The sequence below is a fragment of the Perkinsus marinus genome (assembly GCF_000006405.1).
Source record: "Perkinsus marinus ATCC 50983 genomic scaffold scf_1104296931330, whole genome shotgun sequence".
Lineage (NCBI taxonomy): Eukaryota > Perkinsozoa > Perkinsida > Perkinsidae > Perkinsus > Perkinsus marinus.
Genome location: NW_003215793.1, coordinates 75825 through 86238, shown reverse-complemented (window position 1 = coordinate 86238; position 10414 = coordinate 75825). Strand labels below are relative to the sequence as shown.

The window sequence follows — 10414 nt, the reverse complement described above, 5'->3', positions numbered from 1 at the left end:
TACAGTGCTGAGTGCCAACTTGATATGTGCGTTTTCTATTCCGGGATTAATGATAGTGAACAACTTGTCGCTATCATAGTCTCGAAAGGTTACTTTTATCACATTACATGTTCATAGCAATGTTTACATTGTTTATGCGATATAGTTTCAGATCGATTCTTATTAATCTCGGAAAATAACACACATTTGCATCACATCAAATTGACACACACTGTATAACTTCGCGAATTTTCAATTCAACAGCACTAAACTCTCTGTGAAAATTTCGGTAATTCTATTCATTCTTTCCATTTATTCGCACTCTGTTCATTTTCCCCATTTTTCATTTTTTTCGATTTTTTTTATTTTTTTTTTATTTTTTTGATTTTTTTCTTGATTTTTTTCTTGATTTTTTCGTTTTTTCGTTCTTTCGTTTTTTTTCTCAACTGTATCTTCGCGAATCCTCCCATTTCATTACCGAGAATATAAGAGAACCGCATACACCATCACAGTCAATGGCAGACAATATCAATACGGTCGCACCAGAGGGCTGTCGGCGTGCTCGTAGTTTCAAATCCGTTATCACTTGAAACTGAAGAGAATTGCTCAGGGTGTGGTATAGGAATTATAAACACACTGATAAATACGAATTGATTTTTGAAGACATGAAAATTTGGTAGAAAATTACATGAATTCTATGTTTTACGGAAAGCCTACTTTGGAGTTTCATCCTAGTGATATGAAAAACACTAATGAAAAATATATTTCACGACTACTGCATATCACCGCGAATATTCCCCGAGTATTACGTCACTTCACGTAAAACGGGTTGTGAAACTCCAATATATATGAAAATTATTTCTTTTTAAATTCACATGAAAATTACGAAGAAAGTTAACATGAGTGATTCGCTCACATATGAGCATAAAAACTAAAATTTTCAAATAATAAAAACTCCCAAAGTGCATCAGTGTATTACCGCATAGTTGTCGTTGCCTGTTTCCGGATTGATATTGAATCGGACCATCACAACTGATAAAAATATATACTGAAGTTGTCCACATCTTTCTGCGTCTTCGATTGTAAAAAGCGCTCGCCATTATAATCGATTTTCTTCTGCTGAATTGCCTTACAGTCTTCGGCTATTCAAACGTCCACTGAAATGGAGTTTTAATATTGGTTAAATTTTACCGAGTAATCACCTCAAATAGAGGTGGATTTTGGGGTGCTGGTCGATCGAGCTGTGGGGTTATCGTCAGCGTTTTTGGGAGTTTCACAACTCGTTTTACGCGAAGTGGTGAAAAACGCGATATTCGCGGTGATATGCAGTAGTCGTGGAACATGTTTTTCACTAGTGTTTTTCATATTACTAGGGTGAAACTCCAATATTATATTTATACTACCGCTGTTGGGTTCATGTAGTTTATTAGTATTTTAGTTTCTCCATTTTGTATAGATGAGTCGGGCGAAGCGGAGCGTTGACTGTTAAGTAATTGTGATTGATTTCGTTTAAGTGTGTGTTACGTGAAAGTCTTATATAATGGAGTTTCACAACCCGTTATACGTGAAGTGGCGTAAAACTCTGTGAAATTGTGGTCGTGAAATATGTTTTTCACTAGTGTTTTTCATATCACTAGGGTGGAGCTCGAATATTGGCTCTTAAAATTGTCAGAATAATTGAATTATTTCCCCTCATCACAATGTCCGACAGCCCTGCTGAAAATCATAACGGTGAGCAACAGGAACAACACGAGAACAAGGAGCAAGGAGAGCAGCCTCAGAGTCTGCAGTTGAAGGTAATCGGGGGGAGAGGATCTCATTTCGAATTTTCAAATTTTTCTCCATTGTTATCAAACTCTGGAGAATGTTATTTCTCAAAACTAGTTAGTATATTTAATTTATCGAAGTTTCACATGCTGTTTTACGTGGAGTGGCGTAAAACTCCGTGAAAAACGCGATATTCGCGGTGATATGCAGTAGTCGTGAAATGTGTTTTCCATATCACTAGGGTGAATCTCTATTGCAGGTTAAGAATGCCGAAGGGAAAGAAGTGATGTTCAAGTTAAAACGTGGAACTCCTTTACGCAAGGTAATATGAATTCTGCATCCGGCTCAGTGTTGGAGGACTATGTCTTTGCTTTCCTCAACTGAGCTCAGTGATTGTAGAAGTTCATATATGAATTAGTCCCTCAAAATTTTCGTTTTTGTCACCGACACATGTGCATATTTTTCCCCCCACTGATCCGATTGGTCAGTTGATGGACGCCTACTGTACAAGGGAAGGACTCCCTTCTGACGGTGTGAGGTTCCTCTATGATGGTGAGAGAATTAACCGTGATAACACTCCTCAGGAGTTGGATATGCAGGATCAGGATGAGATTGATGTACGGTATTGCACTTTATATCCGAATGACACTGCTCGTCCTCAGGCTCTTGTGGAGCAGACAGGCGGTTGCAGTCTCTTGTAAGTGATTGAGTTGCCGTCCAAATCGAAGCGGCATTCTGACTTGATAACATATGTTGTGTTAATGAGGTTCGGGACAGAGTAAATTGTACTTGCAACTGTAGCAAGTAGCTGCTCTAAACTCGGCTCGCTTCGGTGTGTCGAGTATGAGTACATGAGAGGATAACGTCGATAGTTTGGGGAGAGATGGCTACGGGATAAATAGAATGTGAGACGAATGTCGCCCCCCCCACATATGTAGGGGTAGCGGTGTGCATCTAGTTATCATTAGTCTAGGACAATTCTTTATCCCAAGTTAAATTCCGGAAACGAGACACACGTCGCTGCCACAAAGGGACAGTCGATACACAGCGCACGCGTGCAAGATTGCACCACGTATGCACGCATTAAGAATAGCTTGAAGGTCAGAGTGCCGCGTAGATAGTGCTGTCATTTCGATCAACCCATCCCTCCCACACCGAGCACAAGAGCCGAATTGCTTGAAGACCCCACTTTTCCCATCTTCGATGTCGACGCGACATCCAAGTGGCATTGCGGATACCAAGCACCATTAATCTTGCGAGTGCGGCCTTCAAGCCCGACTCTTCATGGACAAGCCTAGCTTGTCTCCAGACCCACGTGTTTTGAGTGTGGTAACTTAATTGACTGTGATGATTTCAGACCCTGAAATTCAGGGTAAGTATGGATTCAATGGGGCGGCTAATGTACGACGGACATAACCAACAATGAATTTACATTATTGGCACCGCTAGTCTAATGGTTAGGATATCTGCCTTCCAAGCAGATGGTCCGGGTTCGATTCCCGGGCGGTGCAGTTCGTTAAGATGTGAACCTCGGTCTGGCATCTATTAACGTCATAAGGTCGCGAATGTACGACGGATATAATCAACAATGAACTTGGACTATCAGCACCGCTAGTCTAATGGTTAGGATATCTGCCTTCCAAGCAGATGGTCCGGGTTCGATTCCCGGGCGGTGCAGTTTGTTAATGTGCAAGTGTTGTTTTTGGATTGTAGTGAATTATAGCAAATCACTCAACAATAGATGCGTCAGTACTAGGTGGCCTAACTGGGGCAACCGAGACTGGAAGTTGCGAAACGTGCAGGATGTATCAACAGTGACATAGCATGTGCAGACTTTTGCGATTGTTTGCGTGATTCATTTGCGTGGATTATCCAACCTTGTCGAAAGAGAGATCGCCAAGGTTGGTTGGAAGTATACTGAGTTGCGGAGAACAGAACTGCTTGTCGAATTTGCACGCCTGCGCACGGTCATTTTAGCACGCGCCTCAATAAGTCGATCCCGAGTTCGATTTAGCTTGCCAACCTCGTAGTGTATACTTGTTAATAACAATGATGAACGTATCCATATATCAAGTTGTTATATGGATACATTCATCATGCTAAGAGGTCATGAATATTCGCAGTATTATCCGAGAGATCAAATTTTCATGCATTTGCGTAAGGAAAACGCACACACAGCACAACACAAATGACGTAAACAATCCTGAAACATTCGATAACGTCAACTTATGAACCTCCACCAATGACCAGCTTCCCTGTATGCCAAGGCAGCATCTCGGCTGCAACAGCCAATGGGTTTACAAACAGTGCCTGATGAAAACCAATCACCCCCTCGCTCGGAATGGATCAATGAATACAGTAAAATATGATAACTAACCACCTAACAAAAACATCAAAACACGGAAGTTTGAACTCCACACGCAGATAGAAACGGCCGTCAAAATCGACACCAGAGCCACATTCGCCTTACTTTCTGCTCATCATCTGTTAAGTTCTTCGGCAGAGCTGTTAAAGCCACTTCCTGTCTCGCCAGAGTCGGAGCAGTCGACAACAGCGAGCTGTCCTCCAAATTCTGGAACTTATCCTGATGCAGGAATCAATTCTCAAGGAACGCATTTTTAACCTGTTACATGTGCAAAGCTGAGGAAAGGATCTTTTCCATCCACCAAGACGAGAGCTCTGAAAAAATTCAAACCTAGTTAATCATCCCGAAAAGTTCTCACGCTTACTTCCGTTTTCGAGTGCTGGCCATAGCATGCTCCACAACTTCCATGAAAGCTGCTTTTGCTCGGGGATTGCTAGGATCCGATACAAACGGCATCGTGAGAATAAGCTGACCAGACGGCAATACCCCTCCAATTCGTAAACCTGCCAATAACGATCTCTAACACGAACGACAACCCCAGCTGGAGCCAGCGGCTACAAACGTATTCGCTACACTTACGACTGTTGTCCATTTCAACCCTGAGGCCTCACCTGTCGCGATTTCCCCGTCGTCCAGGGATAAATCCTTAGCCCATCTGCATTCATCAGCACCAGCTCCCGCTGCTACTCGGAAATCCAGACCGTCAACAGTGACATACCTAAAACCACGACAGTTTATCATCAGACTAATATATGCCCTGCTGGTGCTGAAATATATCCTCGCTTTCCTCAGCCGAGTTCGCCATTTTCCTCACTAATTATAGGAAGTTACATACAAATTCGAATAGAAATGTACCGAAACCAATGAGAATTTCCTCACAGTTTCCACAAATGTCATCACCTACACATGAAGTTGACCATGTGCAACAACTCCACCGCATAAGTACGAGAATATTCAACATCGCGTCTAAATGACGCAATACCGGGAGGAGTTTCTGCTGCTATTCGCGACTCCGACGTCCTCAACGCGTGGTGACAACGATGGTGACCATTTCCGAACACTCAACGAGTAGACGTCCGAGATGAGCCTGATTATTTGCCAACTATATGCAATATACGGTAGCCTTGCCAACCTCGAATCGCCAATTTCCAACGATGGAGGGAATCCCATAGTGTCGTGATGCACCACCAGAAGAACACCTACCAATCATCCATAAACCTATAATATTCCCGGAGAGAATTCATTTTGAATTTTAATCAGTTTTCCATGTAAATGTCATCACATTATAAACATGAGAAACATTATTTCTCAAAGTTGAATAGGTCCATGGCCCGGGGATGCCAGGGCTGAGATATATGATCGCTTTCCTCAACTGAGCTCAGAAATTTCCTCACTTAACAACAGTGTGGGGGGAAAATATGCACATGGTGAACCACATGTGTTGGTGACAATATAAAAATTCCGAGGAAATTTTGGGAAATTCCTATTAGTTTCTGTACACTCCTCTCCAATTTGTATTAGTAAGAAAATTCTTCAACTCAGCTGAGGAGAGCGAACATATATTCCAACACTGTAAACATGTTTATATGCGAATTCGGGTAGAAGTATCCCAAAATAAACAAAAATTTTCCTCATACTGTCACCAACACATGTGGTCGATTATATACATACTAGGCCTTCTCGGAGAAGGGACGGAGCTCGGCATCCGGGTTTGATTCCCATGCCTGGCGTTTTTCTGCAAAAATATGTTTTTTTGCACGGAAATCTACATGGTCCGGGCGGAACCCTAATTTCGTATTTTTCCTAGTATCCCCAAAGCGAGAGTTATCGAATGGTGTATAGCATGTGATCATATCCTCTCTAGATCGAGCTGGATAATTTGTACGCACGCACGCACGCACAAAGTGTTAGTAAAGTGAGAGAATACGCTCCGCTCGCTTCGCTCGCTCCGCAATTTTCCAACACTCTCGAACGACAATATTTCCCACCTTTCTCCTGCTTCTGGAGCCATCGTACTCCCAGGAGCTCCCCGAGCCAACGTGCCTACATCAGTGCGGAAAAATATACACATGCTCAACTACATGTTTCGAAAATTCACGTTAGTTTCTGTGCAATGTAAACTCCTACAACACTCCTGAGCTCAGCTGAGGAAAGCGAACATATATTCCAAAACTGCCCTGCAAGTAAATTTGAATTTTTAACACTATTAGAAAGTTTCTATGAAGAGCAACTATTTCTTCAAAATTTCGGTAATTCGGCAAAACCAGTCGGTAAAAATTTAGGAAAAAAGATGGTAAATTAATGAAAATTCGGGAAAAAATACTGAAAATGCTATCAGGAATGAGCCTACCTGTGGCGCGTGAAACTCTCGATTAAACGGATCGTTACTGCGGTAGAAGAGTACCGTAAAACACGGAATAGTCGACGCCGCGATTTCGGAGGAATCTGCGGGATGATTCTCATCTTCCATGTGTGGAGGGAATCAATATGCACATGTGTTGGTGACAATATGAAAATTCTGAGAGGAAATTTCTCATCGATTCACTCACACTTCTACCCGAATTTCTATAACTCTTCTGAGCTCAGCAGCTGAGGAAAGCGAACATATATTCCTACTCCACTGCTTACCTTGGGGAAGCGGCAGAGTTATGGTAGTCTGAAGAGTTGCAATGATCGCCTTGTCCTCCCCACCTGAAAATAAGCATCAATTTGATATGATGCAAATGTGTGTTATTTTCCGAGATTAATAAGAATCGATCTGAAACTATATCGCATAAACAATATAAACATTGCTATGAACATGTGATGTGATAAAAGTAACCTTTCGAGACTATGATAGCGACAAGTTGTTCACTATCATTAATCCCGGAATAGAAAACACACATATCAAATTGGCACTCAACACTACATGCATCGGTGAGCCACCCTTACTTTCAAACGAACCGAATATGTTATTAATTTTTCTGATTTTTTATCAAAGCCATGGGGAAAATATTAACTCGAAAGGTAAAACATCAACAAGATGGGTAAAAAATTAATTTTTTCGGAAAAAAATTTAATTTGATCTGAAAATGCTAGAGGAAAATTTCAAAATAAAAATAAAAAAATATTAGAATTTCAAACGTTTACCAAAACTCTACTTACCAGCATCGTCCTTATCCTTGGGCATTTTGATCTGTAGTAAGTTCAATGTATGTCCATAACTAACACGAGGTCATTTTCGATGGGTTCGCAGCTGCACTTCTACGCGTTATGAAGGCAATCCGAGCATCCTATCCAGTCCTTGATACCGACCAAATGCTTACTCGTTATGGCATCATTTAAGTATCTATAACAATTACCACGTCGCTCCGCTAGAATATCACATCATATTTCGAATTCTCGATGAGAAACGCCCAGTGTTGGAGTAGGAATATATGTTTGCTTTCCTCAGCTACTGAGCTCAGGAGTGAACACAGTGTTGGAGTAGGAATATATGTCTGCTTTCCACAGCTACTGAGCTCAGGAGTGAACACAGTGTTGGAGTAGGAATATATGTTTGCTTTCCTCAGCTACTGAGCTCAGGAGTGAACACAGTGTTGGAGTAGGAATATATGTTTGCTTTCCTCAGCTACTGAGCTCAGGAGTGAACACAGTGTTGGAGTAGGAATATATGTTTGCTTTCCTCAGCTACTGAGCTCAGGAGTGAACACAGTGTTGGAGTAGGAATATATGTTTGCTTTCCTCAGCTACTGAGCTCAGGAGTGAACACAGTGTTGGAGTAGGAATATATGTTTGCTTTCCTCAACACATACATATAGTCGCCCATATGCATATTCCCCCCCACACACTGGAAACACCCAAGCGTCAATCGTTCAGCGTATTCATACACAGTCCACAGAGCTTATGCTATCCGGTACGAATTACCCAACGATTTAACCCACAACCCCTATAATCGTTCGCGAGGTCATCCTACTATACCCACCCTTATTACACAGTCCCAAGTACTTGTGGTAGAGTAAAATGGCTTTGCGCAGCAGCAGCGGCTGTAGAACAGCATCGTACTCCAACTCGCCGAGCCAGGGACGGTAGCACACACCTCATGTTTGGGCGGATAGCATTTAACATCATCAACTATGGCATTCCCAGATGAGTTTGATATTTTTCCCGAATTTTTAATAATTTTTCGTTGAGAAAATACCAAAATTTTGGATGATTCATCAAAGAAAGTGAGGAAAAAAATTATTTTTCTCAAAAAAGTAGGGAAATTACCAAAAGAAATCGGGAAAAAACACAAAATCGACCCGAATGCCCCATGTTCATTGGAGTTTCACCCGCGATATGACAAACACTAGCGAAAAACATATTTCACGACTACTGCATAGTGTGAAAATCACGTTTTTCACCAGTTCACGTAAAACGGGTGAAACTCCATCGAATCAATTCTGGAATTCAGAATCGATTTTAGCATCATATTATATGTGTAATAAGCGATTCCAGAATCAATTCTGAGTTCCGAGATCGGTTTCTTGACCTCATAGAAAACCAGAAAAATTGAGGAAATAATAATGCAACTCGAAAAGTTTTTAAAAAGTCAAACTACTTTACGTAACAAATGTAATAACTCATGGAAAAAGTCGGCAAACATATTCCGTAAAAAATGGGAAAATTCTTGAAATTTCGGGAAAAAATACTAAACTGACCCGAAATGCTACAGAAACACTAAGAGCTCATAGCGACAGTATTTTTCAAATATCACAGACCAGTTTGTGAGTGACAGGGAACATTATATTTCGATTTAATAGCCATACCATAAGGCTTTGCAAATGGGAAACTCCCCATTCGGACTGGCCGGGTCTACTCGTAGTAAGATATGTAGCTAACTGAATCAGTGTTGGAAAAATATATGTTTGCTTTTCTCAGCTACTGAGCTCAGAACATTTTCCTCACTAATTAGAAAAGTCAACACATGAATTCGAATCAGAGTGGAGTTTCACAACCCGTTTTACGTAAAGTGGCGTAAAACTCTGTGAAAACCACCATATTCGCGGTGATATGCAGTAGTCGTGAAATATATTTTTCACTAGTGTTTTCATATCACTAGAATGGTGAAACTCCAATGTACAAAAACCAATAATAATTTTCCAAAATTTTCATATTCTCACCAACACCCCAAATTTTCCCTACTACTAAAACACAATCTACCACAGTACAGAGAAACAAAAAAGACACACAAAAAGAATAAATCCAAATCACATTATGAGTAATAAAATAATAGTAAAGGAACTCAATTAGGACCCACGGCGTTCAAGTTCATGTCGGTACCGTGAGTTCATCAAATTGCCATCGAGGAATGTTGACGCAGTCGACGGAACGATGCTGGAAAAAATGTCGAAAAAATACCAAGTTGAATTGCAGAGACCTATCACAGTTTCACCCGCGATATGAAAATCACTAGTGGAAAACATATTTCTCCCGTTTTACGTGAAAAGGTGTAATACTCCATGTGAAAAACGCGATATTCGCGGTGATATGCAGTAGTCGTGAAATATTTTTTTCACTAGTGTTTTTCATATCACTAGGGTGAAACTAATGGAATTTCACAACACGTTTTACGTGAACTGGCACGAAACTCAGTGAAAAACGCGATACGAATTACACCTGACGAATCACTCTATATCACGTAACACACATATCGCGTGTTTTACGCGTTACTCACTGCTTACATGCGTTTTTCCTACGAAGTGAAATGTGAAACTTCATTGGAGTTTCACCCTAGTGATATGAAAAACACATTTCACGACTACTGCATAGTGTGAATTTCGCGTTTTCACCGAGTTTTACGCCACTTCACGTGAAACGGGTGAAACTCCAATAATATATTCTGCATATGTGTTCACCCAAATGCCCAGGGGAGATTACTATACCACTTAAAGATTTCACTACCCGATATGCTGATCATAATGGAGTTTCACCTCTTTACGTCGCTTCACGTTGATGCTGTACATGTAATACTCAATATTTGTCCATATCACTATGGTGAAATTCAATGGAGTTTCACAACCCGTTTTACGTGAAGTGGTGAAAAACGCGATATTCGCGGTGATATGCAGTAGTCGTGAAATATTTTTTCACTAGTGTTTTTCATATTACTAGGGTAAAACTAATGGAATTTCAAACACGTTTTACGTGAACTGGCATAAAACTCTGTAAAAAACACGATATTCGCGGTGATATGCAGTAGTCGTAAAATATGTTTTTCATATCACTAGGGTGGTGAAACTCCAATGTAAACGCCTACCTGCCAGCCCTGCCTCCGTCGAG

The 10414-nt window shown here is 40.9% G+C and overlaps 4 protein-coding genes and 2 non-coding genes across 6 annotated transcripts in view; 3 read left to right on the top strand and 3 right to left on the bottom strand.

Annotated features, from left to right (window-relative positions):
• Positions 1 to 1006, bottom strand: part of Pmar_PMAR004380 (hypothetical protein) — a gene marked incomplete at both ends in the record, with an annotated part of 8673 nt that extends 7667 nt beyond the window's left edge. The window contains one exon of the mRNA XM_002786673.1: positions 959 to 1006. Within this exon, the coding sequence (XP_002786719.1) occupies positions 959 to 1006 (48 nt within the window). The remainder of the gene's footprint in view (positions 1 to 958) is intronic.
• Positions 1007 to 1679: 673 nt separating this feature from the next.
• Positions 1680 to 2447, top strand: Pmar_PMAR004379 (ubiquitin, putative; the record flags this gene model as incomplete). The annotated part of the gene is made up of 4 exons (XM_002786672.1): positions 1680 to 1775; positions 2006 to 2068; positions 2235 to 2363; positions 2409 to 2447. The coding sequence occupies 4 exons, from the start codon at positions 1680 to 1682 to the stop codon at positions 2445 to 2447; spliced, it is 327 nt and encodes a 108-aa protein (XP_002786718.1).
• Positions 2448 to 3185: 738 nt separating this feature from the next.
• On the top strand, positions 3186 to 3257 carry Pmar_PMAR004378. The gene has a single exon. It is a non-coding gene; the product is annotated as a tRNA-Gly (tRNA).
• A 94-nt stretch (positions 3258 to 3351) lies between these two features.
• Positions 3352 to 3423, top strand: Pmar_PMAR004377. The gene has a single exon. It is a non-coding gene; the product is annotated as a tRNA-Gly (tRNA).
• A 549-nt stretch (positions 3424 to 3972) lies between these two features.
• Pmar_PMAR004376 (hypothetical protein) lies at positions 3973 to 7280 on the bottom strand (the record flags this gene model as incomplete). Its single annotated transcript, XM_002786671.1, has 10 exons — positions 3973 to 4056; positions 4217 to 4330; positions 4377 to 4425; positions 4476 to 4614; positions 4723 to 4829; positions 5244 to 5310; positions 6100 to 6154; positions 6462 to 6556; positions 6740 to 6802; positions 7256 to 7280. The coding sequence occupies 10 exons, from the start codon at positions 7278 to 7280 to the stop codon at positions 3973 to 3975; spliced, it is 798 nt and encodes a 265-aa protein (XP_002786717.1).
• A 147-nt stretch (positions 7281 to 7427) lies between these two features.
• Positions 7428 to 10414, bottom strand: part of Pmar_PMAR004374 (hypothetical protein) — a gene marked incomplete at both ends in the record, with an annotated part of 3853 nt that continues 866 nt past the window's right edge. Inside the window, one exon of the mRNA XM_002786670.1 lies at positions 7428 to 7439. Within this exon, the coding sequence (XP_002786716.1) occupies positions 7428 to 7439 (12 nt within the window). The remainder of the gene's footprint in view (positions 7440 to 10414) is intronic.